General features: G+C 38.2%; 2 protein-coding genes across 3 annotated transcripts in view; one reads left to right on the plus strand and one right to left on the minus strand.

Moving 5' to 3' along the window:
* LOC106060380 (uncharacterized) overlaps positions 1-5,106 on the plus strand; it is a 32,923-nt gene extending 27,817 nt beyond the window's left edge. For both annotated transcript variants that reach the window (XM_056022533.1, XM_013218221.2), the window contains 5 exons: positions 530-692; positions 1,585-1,761; positions 3,353-3,625; positions 4,302-4,359; positions 4,492-5,106. In XM_056022533.1, the coding sequence (XP_055878508.1) occupies positions 530-692; positions 1,585-1,761; positions 3,353-3,625; positions 4,302-4,359; positions 4,492-4,659 (839 nt within the window). In that variant the 3' untranslated portion in view covers positions 4,660-5,106. The remainder of the gene's footprint in view (positions 1-529; positions 693-1,584; positions 1,762-3,352; positions 3,626-4,301; positions 4,360-4,491) is intronic.
* A 1,707-nt stretch (positions 5,107-6,813) lies between these two features.
* Positions 6,814-14,611, minus strand: LOC106060379 (uncharacterized). Its single transcript, XM_013218219.2, has 5 exons — positions 14,428-14,611; positions 11,263-11,351; positions 9,856-10,806; positions 8,635-8,749; positions 6,814-8,001 (listed from the first exon to the last, which is right to left on the minus strand). The coding sequence occupies exons 2-5, from the start codon at positions 11,343-11,345 to the stop codon at positions 7,840-7,842; spliced, it is 1,311 nt and encodes a 436-aa protein (XP_013073673.1). The 5' UTR covers positions 11,346-11,351; positions 14,428-14,611; the 3' UTR covers positions 6,814-7,839.
* Positions 14,612-16,095: the final 1,484 nt, after the last annotated feature.

The following is a 16,095-nucleotide window of genomic DNA, read 5'->3' on the forward strand; positions in this document are numbered from 1 at the left end:
TAGTGATGTCTTCTCTATCTAGTGATGTCTTCTCTATCTAGTGATGTCTTCTCTATCTAGTGATGTCTTCTCTATCTAGTGATGTCTTCTCTATCTAGTGATGTCTTCTCTATCTAGTGATGTCTTCTCTATCTAGTGATGTCTTCTCTATCTAGTGATGTCTTCTCTATCTAGTGATGACTTCTCTATCTGTTGATGTCTTCTCTATCTAGTGATGTCTTCTCTATCTAGTGATGTCTTCTCCATCTGGTGATGACTTCTCTATTGATTCATGTTATGCTGACGCATAGTGTTTTATGTAATTAAAAAAATGCTATTATTTCATCAGTTCTCTTCAAGGGCTGGGTGCCTAGCAAGAAGCACATAAGTTCTGGCAGTGGAAATTCGCCGCTGATTGTTCAAACAAATTAACCTGCTGTTTCTTAGTTTTACAAGTTTGTTTTGGGGGGGGGGGGGTATTTCCCCACATTCTTACGTCTTCCCCCCCCCTCCCCGTCCTTGATGTCCATTCTCTCGCTTTACGTTTCAGCCAGAAGCCGAAGTCTTGAGGATGTCCGAGAGTCCGGCAACGAGAGCAGCATCTCCTTTGATATAGAAAACACAGTACTGACCGTAGAGCCATCTGACCAGTCAGAGATGGGGACATTAAGGTCATACAAAACGGGAAGCTCGGTCAAAGCTCAACTCAACAGGTGCCTTAACTCTATTACATCTAATAGTACTTTAGGGAATATCCTTTTGTGATATGTGTAGTGCTTAGCGTTTCGACACTTTCAAACCAAATAATTTCAATGTTACTAAATGTTTCTGGTGGAGAGGCTTTTGCATAGATCTTACAATTAAACATTTGAGTTATTGCATTTTATTCTGTTATAATACCTACTATACGTCTAGGTGTTGGATGGAATCTCTTCTTGTATTTCCTAAACGGCGCTAACAATTTTCCTAGAAATTTAAAAGTTTATGTATATCTTTGGGGGAAACATCACTAACTAATTAAGCACATGGTTTGACCCGTTATAATGTTTCAGAATTATTCAATCATCTTAAATTAAATTAGGCGGAATTCATTTTATCAATGAAAAATATTAATTTGGATACCTAATGTCACAAGGCTTTAGTGGGAATTCCCGCATTCGACTCGAATGTTTCTTTGTTTTCAACAAAGATTTGAATAGGTTAATAGACGTACTTCAATTGTGAGCATCGTCTTATTTAAGATAAGATAAGATAATTTTTATTGGTCCAATCAAATGGAAATTTAGTTTGACTACATTGACCATCTCAGCGTAATTACTGTAACAATAACAATGTAGATGAAAGTGTAAGTTACAAGAATGTAAAATACTAGACGAGATCAAGAGTGTAAATCAACGAAGCCTACTGAAATGATTTCTAGCAATTCTGAAACTTTACAAGAAACGAATAGAAAAAGAAAGTATGACCACATCAGCTTCATAGAACAGGAATTGATATTTCACATACTTATTTTATGTTACTTGCTTTTTTAGATATGCTTAGGCCTACTTACCAAATATGTTAGATCTAGAATTTAACGTGTCATTGACTATGTTGAGTTTCCAGGCTAGAAGACATGTACTCACGTGTCATGCGAACGATAGAAGAAACAAACTCCCGTGGACCACGCACTAGGCGGCGCTGGAGTATCGGCAGCTCCGATACCAGCTCGTTAAGGCAGCCGACACATCACAGCAGACACAATCGCTCATCCAATCAGAAAATTGGAAGCAGAGATGTCAAGTAAGTTGTAGGCTACAGAAATGTGTTAGACCAGTGGTTCCCAAACTTTTTCCTTAATGGAACACTTTGAACATACTGAGTATTTAGCGGAACATTTGGCTTCATTTTTTTAGACAGGTTAATTCACGTGGTGGCCTACTAGTTAATTATTCCAGTAGTTCACTTATTCAGGCCTCGCGGAACACAGTTTGTGAAACGCTGTGTTAGAAATGTATTTTTTGTTTGGATTATTTTTTTTTTGGTCCTTGCAAAAGTGAATGCTACACAGTTTTCTCCAGAGGTCTGAACAAGACGCCTGCTCTGAAAACTAGTACACAGTTTAATCTCTGATATTGGACCTAGTTTGTTAACTGAACCCTCCAACATAACCATGAGAACACAGAAGAAGACAAAAATAATATTGAGCAACCTGGTGATTTAGCCATTGTGTTGAGTCTAGGGCAGTGGTTCCCTAAGTGGTCAGCATATAGCATAGACTTCTAAGGGGTCTACGGAAGTAAAAAGGTGAATCTGAGGATCTGTGACAAGCGAGAGTGGGTCTTATTTGAGATATAGAAGAAGAAATGGGTTTTTTTGGGGTGTTGTTTTAATTGTTTTAAATTTGAATTTTATTTACAAATAGATAAAACTTAAAATGTAGCCTTTGAATTACTTTCTCACTCTTCTGCTCGTTAAGTTAGAAATCAGTTTTAAAATAAAACGTGTCAAATTGGAAGTTGATGAATTTGCAAAAATGCAATATAAGTTAAGCAGGGGGGGGGGGGGGTCTACTTAAAACAGGAAAACATGGCAAAAGGTCTACGAGACAGAAATTTTGGGGCAACAACTGGCCTAGGGTAATAATAATGTCGTCTGCTATTGATAATCCTTCTGCTATTAAAGTGGCATGTCAGCAGACGATTAACATTTCATACATGACTTTGATTTTTGTAGGGTTGTTGTTGTTGTTTTTTTAACTCAGAACATTGCGTCATTTTTTTGTTGTTAACCCATAGTCTTTATTTAAGGGAGATTTTCATAAATGGCGGGAAACCTGCGAATAGACAGCCTTTTGGTGTATCAGGTGTACAGAATAATGGAAGTGTTGCATGGAAGAATTTCTGTGCACCTCTTTAACACTGCAGAATAAAATGTAGCCACTTCCGTTTCTAGCAGACCTAGAGAATAATTTTAATATGGAGGAAACATACGACTTTCATCCTGGCTTAAAACTTATTTTAAAAAAACAAATGGGCAAATAGCTAGGAGATATTGTCAAAACTACAGCTCAATGGACCTCATTCACCAATCGTAATCAAACAACATTTAGTCACAGGATAATACTGATAAACCAACGAAAAAAAACTGTCACGTGATAGCCTTTGTGTATTAAAATTAGATCGTAATTTGTATGGAAGAGATAGAGAATCACGTGGCTAAATGTTGTTTGTTTACGATTGGTGAATGAGGTCCATTCTTTTTCATTTAGTTGGCAAAAATAAATCTCAATCTAGCGTCCTTGACATTGTTGACTTGATCGTGATATTCGACTATTCAATGTCTGATCAGCTTTGCACATTTAGAGACTTATTTCAACTTCCTGTTTACCTAGAGCCATCAACAAGCGTTTCCAGAGGCTTGAGTCTCACGTGATCACCTTGGCCCGAAGTGTGGCGCATCTGTCCTCAGAACTACGCAACCAGACGACAATGTCGCGTGAGATCGAGAACGTCAAAAGGGAAATAACTGAGTTAAAACTTGAACGCCAAACCACGCAGGGAAGTAACTCTGGAATGAGACATCACCGGGGGTCACATGAGCACGACAAATACCGCTACTGGTCGCCTTTCTTTGCCAACCCACGGCGTGTGGGCAAATTAACAAGGTCAGTTCGAATTTCTGACATTTTGATGTAATATGATTTAATGTTTAATGTAAAAAATATAATAATTCTTAAAGCCTAATTTATTGCCTCCCTTTCATTAAGTAAGAAAAACAAACAACCGGAAATCAAACTTACTAATTCGGCACCAAGTAATTTCTTCATTGCCCCCCCCCCCCCCCAAAGGCCCTGGATCAATAATAGCTTCAGTCTTTATGCATTTCTCTATTGCTACTTCTGAATAATGTGATGTTTTTGTTTTGTTTTGTTTTGTTTTTAAATGTTTTGGGTGTTCCTTCAGAATTGAAGAATCGCAGCCAATTCAAGGTGTAGCAGACGAATTGGCTTATGTCCCTTTAGCTTCTGACCTCAAATGTCTTGAGACACAGAATATTAGCCACGAACTATCATTCCCAAACAAAATGCCTGAGTGGATTTGCTGCCAAAGTTTGAAGATCCCATTTTCTTGTAAGCTAAAATAAAAGCAGACAAGAGCCCTCCACAATTATTGAACTTACTGAAACAGAACAGGCTTAGTTATACCAAAAAATTAGACTTAATAGTTAATCTAAAACCCGAACTTGATAGGAATTTAATTGTTACTTTTATTCCTACATCTTACAAATTTAGATGATTGCATTCAGTCTGATATACTTGCATTGTATTTATATCTTCCTAGATTTTTTGGTCAAGAGCCACCATTACTGGAGCTGTTTTTAAAGAAATTAGGTTATGAGGTAAATTTTTCGTGTCATTGTGTTTGCGTTGAGAGTATATACGTGTCTTTACTTTAAATAGGTTGAATTTATCATCTTTTATTTGGTATATGTTTTATGAATTTAATTACATATTTTGTATTTTCGCTCCAGAAATACTTAAAGAACTTTGACAATGAACAGATCACAATGATTGAGTTACCCTACATGACTGAAGATAGACTGGATAAAATTGGGATCCCCATGGGTCCAAGAATGAGAATCCTTCAAGAAGCACAGCTTTGTGTGAAGAAAGGAGACTTTGATATTTATTTTGTATGATATACATACCACTCGGGAGAGAGTGTAGAAAGACTATTCATCTTGTACTCAATGTCTCAATCAGGTCATGGTGAAGCTGCATATTTTTTTAGCTTGACTATTAAAGCAGCCTTCAATTTTGTGCCTCAACACCGGAGTAATTTTGTGCACAATGTTTCGCTGATTTAGTGCTGATCTAATAGCAGTCACTTCCAAACAGGAAGTAGATCTAAAGTGAAATTGAAAATAAGGTGATCCGTTTATTTTATGCTGTAAAAAAAATGGCGGATTCATTCCTTTCACTAACATGGCAGAATTCTCGTGAAAATCTAATTACCTGTAGATACAATGTTTAATCCTGATACTTATATTTATTGATGCATAAATAAAAAAAAAAAAAGATTCAAAGTCAAGGACTAAGTTATTGCCACAAAGTCATTGAATAAATTCAGTGTTTTAATCATGTCATTCATAGTGTTTGGGTGATATTGTATTAAAAATTTCATTTAGATACAAATCATGACACAATATAACTGTAGTAATTTAAGCCAATAATCCATTTTCTATAAGTAGGTCATTTAGGGCATAGCTTGAAATGAGACAAGCATTTTGTTTATTGTTTTATTTATAGACACCCACTACATTCTTTTAGTTGTAATCAGTAATCTGAAATCTTTACTTTATAACATACTGATCTACTGAGTACAAACACAAATTGAACTGAAATAAATTCTAAAAAAAAACAAAACTATCATACAGAAATGGCTTTTATCCTTTTTCAAGAGATACACACTTCACTTCTGTATATTATCATTGAAACATTTGGGGTCTATTGTTTTCGAGAGACTGGTAATTCTAGTGGTTTCCTATTCACTTGTGTAAATTATCATATAAGCATTAGGGTTCTATTGTTGTTTTTTACAATGAAGTAAATTAGATCGCCTCCTAGAGATGCTAGAGATTATATGTGCTTCAGACTTGTCTCTAAATGATTTAAAGATGGAGATTTTTCTGTTGCCATCCCCTGCTGTCCGTCAAGCTTTGAGCTGGAGTGACCTCCCTACTGCCTGGGCGGAAAAATGTACAAGTGCAGGGCTGTCCAAACGTCAACACTCGCCTCTCTTCCATACTGACCAAATTCAAATGGATGAAACACCATCAAATTTGGGGTCAGGTGACTGCAGGAGTTTGCCAGAGAGCAGTGGTCTTACAACTTTCTCCCAATTTTCTGTTAGGGTCTACTCCCTTAGCCTTATACATACACACAAAGCAGTGGGCTATTAATTTATAGCTAGGGCGAAATAATCTTCATTTCTGAGGCTAATGGGAAACTGACTTCTCATAAACTGTAAACAGAATTAGCCTAGGCTAAAAAGAAGCCCGTCATCTGTGACAGTAAGTAGCGATGTATCGAGTCCATTCGTTACAGAAGGCCTCAACATTGACCAGCAACGTCGCAACCTGTGGGCAGTTTAGACCGATAGCTTGTTGCCACGTCACAGGTCTTTACGACGTGGCAACGAGCTTTTGGTGCCCACAAGTTGCGACATTGCAGGTCAGTGTTGAGGCCTTCTGTAACGAGTGGACTTGGGCGCATACCTTTTCCTCTGCCCCCTTCTAAAAAACCAAAGTCTTCCATTTCATTCACGTGAATAACACAGAATATTCTGGTGACGACTAGTCTTCACACTGAGACACACTCTACTCACACACACACCTTTTTTCCCCCACACGGATGAACATTTAACTGAGAGTAAGAACGACTCTGTCCTTAATTCTATAGACAATTAATGGTCACAACAAATTAAACCCCCTCCAGAATGAGCTTGCCAAGCACACCGCTCAGTGCTAACTATCATGGAAGTGTGTCTGGAAGTCATTTGATTTTATGATAGCAGTCTACGTAGCTAGATCAATTCATGGTCTGTAGTTAGCACAAGATATCGTTACTAAGAAATAAAATCATCCACACTGATTTCCAGTGATGCCAAAACTATGACCCCGGAGGGGGGTTGGGGCTACATCATTTAAACAAAGTTCAGTTTTGTGTGATAATGCGGCCCGTGAAATGCGTGTTGTGTCAGAAATGTAAAAGGGCCGTAGGGAAAAAAACAAAACAAGGTTGTACCTTAGCGTGTCATCAAAACCAACAAGAAAAAAAAAGTCAAGTAAAAATCTTGTACAAATTTGTGTTTATTTATTTTTCATTTGATGTTATACATTTTTTTTTATAATGTATCCCACAAACCTTAGGGTCGACATTGATGCGATTTTATTCACGTCTATTCAATCCATTGTGTACATTGGACATTTGCTAAATCTTTTATTTGGCTTTAAAAACAATATTTGGTCTCATTACGAACTAGTTTCTAAGTAACTAACAGATTAAACAGGTTGAACATATTTTTTTTTTACATAAGCAGAAGATCTCTCAGAGGTGGCATATTAGAGTGTATCCCATTGAACGTGTGTGTAGCCTGGTTTCAGACGTGTACATAGCATTTAGTCCGAAAAAAAAGTAAGGAAAATATTTAAGGAAGAAAAAATAAAGCTTTCTTTAACAGCAAAAAAATATTGGTCGAAGGACATTATTAGACCTACACTTTATATTGAGTCTCTTTGGTCTGGACATAGACATGCGTTAAAAAAAAACACAGAAACAACGCACACCACACACACACACACATGTACATACAAGAGACGAAAATAAAATTATTTGGTCCTACACTTTATATTGAGTCTCTTTGGTCTGGATCAAATAAATTCAAATATTGCGTTTTTTTTTAATGAGGGACGATCTTAAAACATAGACAAGCGTTAAAAAAAAAACCACAGAAACAAACGCACACCACACGTACACACACACACACACATGTACATACAAGAGACGAAAATAAAATTATCTGGTCGTTTCCGTCGCCAAATTTTTGTTTCAAGGAGCATTGCGGTTTCAACGTTTGCTGTTTACTTTCTGAACTCATGAACATAAGAAGTACAAACTTTTTGTGCTGACTCTACTATAAATACGTCGGCCTCGCATCATTTATACCTCTTGTGACTACACATACGTCCAGATAGAAAATATTTTTTTTTATATAGGAAGTACATTGAACAAAATACGCTGGTTCCCTATAGATCTAATTATTTTAGATAATATAAAATATTTGGGTGGGCGACATTCAACATTCGAGAATTTCTGAACTAATTACTGGGGACTATGGAAGCGGACTTGACCTCATCTAGAAGTTGGTTGGTCAGCGTGGTTTCCAGTTCGAATTGATGCTTCCATAATTTATTTAACTCTCGATCGTGCCGTCTTATCTCATTCAGCAGGTGATCATGATACTTCTGAAGGTCGTTTATCTGTTATCAAAATTTAAAAAAAAGAATGATAGGTAACTTGTGTTTAGAGGTTCTAACCGAGACCATTCATAATAGAAAGCCGCAAGACTGACCTGCAACGCTACAGCCTGTGGGCAGTTTAGACCTATAACTTGTTGCCACGTCGTACAGACCTGTGACGTCGCAGGGAGCTCTTGTTCTAAACTGCCCACAGGTTGTGACGTTGCAGTTCAGTGTTCAGGACTTCTTTATATTGGTCTCGTTTCATATAGTGGAGAGCTTCCATTAGTGAAAGATAAATATGGCTAAGACGAATTTTAGAAGTTTCTGACAGACATCGGGTCACAACGTAATCTATTCTGAGGCTATGACTGATCGCCGCATGAGGTTAGCGGGACATGTCCTCCGACAGAATGAATCGCGTGTCCCATTTTTTTTTATTGCACTCCTTAAATAATAGTCTTATATTATTAACAATGAATGTAGACCTATTCGAAGTGATAGTCACTTCTTTGTGTGATAGACTTTTCTCTTAAAAAAAAAAAAATTTCCATACGTTTGTGAAGTATTTACTAATACGTAACAAAAAAAATATATTTAAAAATGCAACTTTGTTGGGATTTTTTAATTTCCTTTAGCCTAAAAAGGATCTACCTTAAGAAGATCTGGAGAATCAATTGACCTGTCACATGAAGGCAAGCTGTAGATTTTCTGTTTTAACTCATGGATGGCTGCGTCGCTAATGATGAGACGTTCGTATAAAACATCCCTTCAGAAACAAAGATGCAAAGAGTTAATTCTTTCAGCCCAACTAAAGCTACATCGAGCATAATTTAGTCTAACTAAAGCTACATCGAACATAATTTAGTCTCACTAAAGCTACATCGAGCATAATTTAGTCTAACTAAAGCTACATCGAGCATAATTTAGTCTAACTAAAGCTACATCGAGCATAATTTAGTCTCACTAAAGCTACATCGAGCATAATTTAGTCTAACTAAAGCTACATCGAGCATAATTTAGTCTCACACTACTTCTAATAGGCTATCTTGAAATCCTGGCATTGAAAACACAAAGCAGCTATTTTTACTCTAAAAACTTTACAGCTTTGCCAAATCTACTGACATGTACAATAACATTTTGGAAAGGTAACATGCTGTCATCTAATTTGTTGCGCCACTAAGACAGTCTTAATAAAAGATCGCCAAAAAAAAAAAAAAAACACACGCATAACTTTACTAAATTTGAATAAGCTCTTAAATTTAAAATATTTCATCAAGGTCGGAAAAATCTTAGAAGACAACAGCCACCCGGTCCATTTTAACTACGTCAAGCCAGCGCAAAGTGGGCGACTTCTGTCTATCAAGACTTAGAACCGAACGATACAAAAAAATGTTTTTTTTTCCTACTCTGTTAGATTGTATCAGGGCTACTCCTTTACTAGGGAACATATAAACATGTATTCACTCAACAAACTTCTCTATATCAATGTATGTTTTATTTATGTGAATGTTTTTGTTGTTTTTATTTGAGAAAAGGGTAATCCCAACAAACTTCACAAAAAGTCTTAGTCTAACATTACAGGTAGCATAATTTAGTCTAAAACTGTATCTAGTATAATTACTACAATGCAGGTTAAGACTTGGATAGATTGTTGACTACGGTTGGTGGCCACACTATCTCAGTTATCTGTATTTTAAGTGCAACGATTGTGTAAGGCATATTTGTATAGAGCACCTTTACATAATTAATTATTACTTAATTAACTTATTAATTAGAATTATTTCGAGGAGATATTAAACGGAAAAAGGGCATGGGGGGGGGGGGAATTTAGACCTTGCAATGTTTTCACCGTCATTGGGCCTGGCGTCTTACCTGGCTAAAGAGATGGTCTTCATTTGCTTAATAGTATCCTCGAGTGCACTATCAATTACCTTCTGTCCGCTCGGCGCCATCTTCCCGCCTCCACATGTTGGCTTACCCTCTTGTGTATCCGACGCTGGCTTATTAGGGTAAATGTAACAGACTCCACCCATACCGTCTGGAATTCTGAAGCTCTGCGAGCGATCGTGTTCAGGGTCGTCTGGGCAAGGCCTGGAACGGCCATCCAGCATCATCACACGGTGCCAGTCTGTGTCGCCTTCATTGACGACCCGGTCCCCGTCGATGGGCACACCTCTGTTCATCTGAAGCTGCTTGTCTCTTCGGTGGGCCCTCATGGCGTTCTTCATGAACCGCATGTCGGAGGAGAAGTGCGAGGTTGGGGAATTGTAGGAGCTGCCAGAGTAGGCCTGTTTGGTATGCTCCACCTGCTGTTGTTGGCCATGATCTAGGGTTTTGTGGGCCGCGTTGCTTGGGGGAGGTGGATAGCAGCCATTCGAAGCCCCATAAGCTCGGACAAACTCTTCAAGCTGGACGCTGCGTCCTACGTTCGGGGTCATCGGAAGTTCAGGGTCGCGACGTAAAGATGGCACAGCCTTGGAGATGGATAGGACAGACACATCCTGGCTGGCTGGATATTGGCCTACATACAAACCTGCATGCTGGGATAGCATATGTTCTGCGTCATCGGGTGGCTCTGGCAGTGTTATTATTTTACTCGCAACGATCTGTTTCCTGTAGGGGAAAAAGATGTTGTTTCCCAGCTGCCTTTGCGAATAGCAGGAAGTTGGAGCCACGTCTGGCACATCCCTGTTGGGAAGAGCTGCAGTGCTAAGTGGAAGTAAAGGTTCAGAAGTTATCGGGCATGTGGAGACGGTGGTTGTCGCTGGGACGTATCTACTCTGTCGCCATGGTAACCTTGTGTTAGCGGACTGTTTTTGGTGGCTTAAAAGAAAGGAGGAAAGAAAATGAAATCAACGAAATAAAACATTTTTTGCAACTAATAATTTTCTGATACAGCTTTAAATCAAATTGAACCGAATCCCATTTTTTACAAAGCTTATATCAACTTACTCTAAAGGGGGCAACTCAGCCAAACACAATTTCTTTCTCTTGTTCGAGATACCAAACAAAATAATTAATTACCAACACTTAATAAACTAATTGCTAATTGGTTAATTTTTTGTTATTCTTGTTTTGTCATGTAATTGTGCAAAAATTTCAACTTAGTCGGAGATTGGGTGTGTCCAAATTTTTTACCAGACAGACAGTGAATTAAGCTTTGTTAAAAGAAGTCACTTTAGCTCTTTTCCACTAGACATGACGACTTTTGGCGGGATTGCGACCAAGCGAGTGCGAAAAGGTTTTGGTAAAACTAATGTATGTCACCTATAGGCCTACCTGGGTAGTGTGCTTCCACAAGGACCTTTGTTCTCATGTGTCCAGAGATAGGTAGCCTCCCGTGTGATGCCCATCAACTCCATGCTTTACTGTAACAGATTATCACACTTTTTTATTTGACATTTTAGCGTGGCGTGCAATAAAGGATGTAGTTCGTATGTCATGGGTTCGAAACTCGGTGGAAAAGGAATTCTATATTCAGAAAGGTGATGTTCCCCTTTCAGACCATGCGGTCTAAAGGGCATATGATGTAAAGGTCATATGTTTCTGTGGCCCACGGTTAATGAGGGTGTCATGAGGTCAGCACAACAACCAACCGCCAATGTCAGGTACCCATTACAGCTGGGTGGATTCATGGACGCCATAATACCAGTTTTCACCTGGATTCGAACCAAAGACTCTCTGGTTATGAAGCCAAATGTTTTACCACTCAGCTATAGCACCTCGAAAGTTGATAGGCGGGAAAAAAATAGCTATAATTAGGCACTTAAGGACATTCATTTGAAGAAAGTGAATGGAGCTGACCAATGGGATGACGTCTCCAGATGCCTAGATTTATTTAAATTGAAGTCCTCACGCGACGTTCAGCGCACAAGGCTGTAAGTTCTATACTTTAAAACAGGCATGTCAAACTCATTAAGGTGTATGGGCCACATTAGAAACTTGAGACCTAAAAGTGACGGTTTCAGGATTTGTATTTGTAGTTGATCTCACTGGTCACTTGCAAGACTTGAATTTGAAACTTCAAAATAAAGACAAAATTGTCACAACTGCGTGTAATGATGTGAGGTGCTTTCAAGCAAAGTTACGACTGTGGATAAACCAAGTATCAAGAAAAAGCCTTGTTCACTTCTCAACGTGTCAGGAACTAAAACGATTAAATACGGCTACAACATTTGGTAAATATGCCCTACACATGGAATCGTTAGTAGATGCTTGAATTTTCCTTGTCTGTATTTCCATTTTCATTTGCTCCTGCTGCTGGTAACTGCTGATAGTAGGCCTATAGAAGTCAGATTCTTTGTTGAAAGCGAAGTATATAGATTGGGCTGGGCCAATATTTTACAGTTATTTCCCTAAACGGTACGTTGAATTGCGGAAATTTGAAGCCGGAATTCTTGTTATCTCTGTGAGCATAATCAAAGCTACAAAAACACCTCACCGTTCGAGATTATCTGATCAAAATTTGTCATCAGTGATGAAAGTGTCAGTGGCCAACAAACTTCAACGTGACATTAATAAACTTGTATCCCAGAAAAGATGTCAAGCATCAGGACAAACAAAATAATGCGAAATCATAGTAATTTTTAATTATTGAATTGTACTACAAATTTAGCTAACTAAGGGAGAGGTATTCCATTAAACTTTGTATTCTATTGTATTGTTTCTAATTTACATAAAACTAGTAGGCTGTTTTGCAACTGTTTTTTTTTTATTTTGGTGCGGCCCCTCAGGTCATAGTAATTTTCTTATGTGGCCAATACACCTTAATAAAGTTTGACATGCCTGAAGTAGCTTACCATCTCTTATTTTCCACCGTAATAATTTGACATTATTTTGACAGATTTTAATGTGGCCAAGCGGGCCGCATGCAAAGTGGTCGCCTTGTTTAACATACTTGCTTTAAAAGGAAAACACACAAATTAAGAAGACAATGCTTATAAATTAATTTGATGCAACATCAGTAAATCAAAGGCTGTAAAAACACTATCATCATCTGTCCCTAGACTTTCGAGGTAGAGTTGCTGTGACAGTTCGCGTAAAAAAAAAATCCCTCTATTTTTTCCCAGTCAGCAGCTGCTCTAAGCCGGATATCAAAAGAGAGGCCGGTTCATTCTTTTATGTTGTCCAGCCAGCTTTTCTTTGGACTACTCTTTCTTCGTGCTTACTCCACTGTACCTTGAAGAACAAGTCCAGCTTTCTTCGAAGTAGTCGTGCTCACTCCACTGTACCTTGAAGAACCAGTCCAGCTTTCTTCGAAGTATTGAGGATTTTCTCCTTTTTTGCCGGCCAGAGTGTTGACTTGTAATAGTACCAATTCATTTGACTCTTTTCCTGGTATCTGATACCCAACATTGTTCTCTAGCATTTACTTTCAAAGGCTTGGACTCTTCTTTCAGCCTCAGCGTTCAGTGTCCAACTTTCACAAATATATAGGAGTACAAAGACCACTAACGAAGAAAACAGTTGTTGTTTATTGATCCCGCCATCTCCTCTCATGTTTAAGTCAACTTCTTCTAATGTTTCGCTATTCAATTGTATGCAACATCTGGTACTATCTCCACCGCAAAGTAGTATTTTTCTAAAACAAAACAAACAAAAAAACAAAAAACTAAATCCTCTGTTTGGGACCATTCAAATCAAGAAAACATTAAGACACTGGAACAGACACAAAAATAGAGTAGTGAGATTCAAAGCAAACGAATATTCACATTTGACTAGAGTAACACCTTTAGTTAAATCACTAAATTTAGAAAGCCTTCATGACAGAAGACTCAAAAGTAAAGTAGCAATTATACATAAAACACTGAACCATAATCTTCAAATACAAAAACAAAACCTAAAAAAATACTCAGAAAGACAAAAAGATACAGGCATATTCCTCGCTCTATATGCTACGACAACTTTGTACAAATGCTCCTTCTTCCCTAGTGCTATTAGAGCATGGAACTTGAGCCAGCCAGGAAAACCAATGACTTGGCAGAATTTAAGTCCTAGATTGACCTAGGGACACGCGTAGAACGTAAGTATATTATTTTTTGAAGTAACGTCTGTATTTTATAAGACTAGATAACATATAATAATAATTGAATATTTCCCAGACAAATCGGTAATTCATAATTTAGGAATTCAGTCATGCAGGCCTATAATTTGTTTTAAAATATTAATATATGTCTGGAGAGTTTATTTCTCTCTTTTGTGACTTTTGTCCAATGGGTGTCGTTCAGCGAAAGCACGTCAGCGTTAGCATTACAGACTTATAACACAAGAATGCGAAAATAAAATTCATCTTCATAAAATCTTTCTAATAAGGTGTTTGAATAGTCTACTCTAAAGTCTACACTTCTAGGTCCACGTATAGATCTACTAGTCTATTGAGTCTGACTCTACCCAAGTCTAGGTGCGGTCTAGATTTTTTTTACCAATTTAAATTATCATACTTACACTTTACCCTAATGTCAGCCTAAATTCCAAATGCTTACAAAGCTGTGTTCTATTTTGACCTATATATTGACCCAGTTCCTAACACTTCAAATCTAAACCTAGATCTAGTCTAAATCCCAGCACCCAAATCTAAAGGCCGTCCTAACCCTACATCGCCGACCCCATTTTGTTATTAGCTTTATTTGCACTTCCGTTTTTAAGTTGGACCTTTCAGTTCCTCGATCACTATCTATTAAAAACATGCCGAGTATTCTTTCGAAATGATGTTTGTAAAATTTAAAAATAAAAAAGCGGGAAAAGTCATGCGACAAAACAGAAAAGACTTGTGAAGATCTTTCTACTAGGATCAGTATCAAGAAGAGTTTATCAGTGGGAGGCAAAAGAAACAATTTAAAAGCTGCAAACGACTGGCCTCTCAGAGTGAAACTTAAAACTGCAGATAACTAAGGAGTAGGGTAATTGATTAACAGTCTAATGAACATAAGAGGGCGGCCTTAGCAGGTGGGCATGAGTCATATCAGGGCCATGAATATTTGTACAATGGGCTGACGGTGACAGAGGAGTCTGTTTATCGCGGGGCCCCCCATAGGCGCGGGGCTGGAGCGGTTGCCCCACTCGACATATTGACTGCCTATAAACAGAATAATTCTCAATAGCCTCCTTTCCCCAAACAGTCAATGGAACAGTCAATGAATATAAGAATTGATAAATAAAGAAAGAGAAACGCTACGTTCACCTTTACATACAGTTATCAGTCATACGTAGACTTCTCATAGTCCGACAGCTACTCTGGGCAGGGCGCGTATTCCGTATGGAGGAAGAACTTATGCCAAAAGCATTTTTCGGTGAGCTAAAAGGTGGTCGACGTAACAGAGGTGCCCCACGGAAACGCTTTGAAGACCAGCTTAGGCGGCAAGCTGTCTCCATAAAGATCTGTCATTGGCAATGTCTGAAGCCTCCTCCCACCTGGTGTTCACTGTTCTGAGGTCCTCCATGAAGGTGTGTCGCCAAGTAATAGGCTACGAGGACGTCCCTGTTTGCGCTTTCCTCGTCTTGGCTTCCATGTTATCGCAACTCTTGGTGTGCGTAGTTCATTTTGACGTAGAACATGTCCCGCAAACCTCATGCGACGCTCTGTCACAACCTCACTAAGTGTTCGACTCCCAGTTCAGCATAGGATTTCCTTGTTTGTAGGCCTACATTAACAAAACTATGGTCAAGTCATTTTAAGTTTGTACAATTGATACGTCTTACTACCATCATCATCTGTCCCTTGATTTTCGTCGTAGGATGGCTGTGACAGTTCACGTTACCAAATCCCTCCATTGTTCCAGCACAGCAGCTGTTCTTAGCAGGATATCAAAAGAGAGGCCGGTCCAGTCTTTGGTATATCTTCTGACCTCTGACCTATAAGTATTTCACTGTACAGAAACAGAGGCAGTCTTCCAGTTCGGAGTTGAGATGTTGTTTCTTTGGAAGTGAAGTCATGGCTTATCCATCTATTTATGTGCACGTCACATTGTTGAAGTAAGCTAGTTAGTTTGAGCCCAAATAGGTATGATTTCAACAAAAACAAAACTTTTTACAATATACTATTTTACTAAATATTTTTGGTTTGATATCCACTATGTTTGATATCAGAAAAAAAAAAACTTTTTACTCACATAA

This window comes from Biomphalaria glabrata, chromosome 3 (assembly GCF_947242115.1).
Source record: "Biomphalaria glabrata chromosome 3, xgBioGlab47.1, whole genome shotgun sequence".
NCBI lineage: Eukaryota > Metazoa > Mollusca > Gastropoda > Planorbidae > Biomphalaria > Biomphalaria glabrata.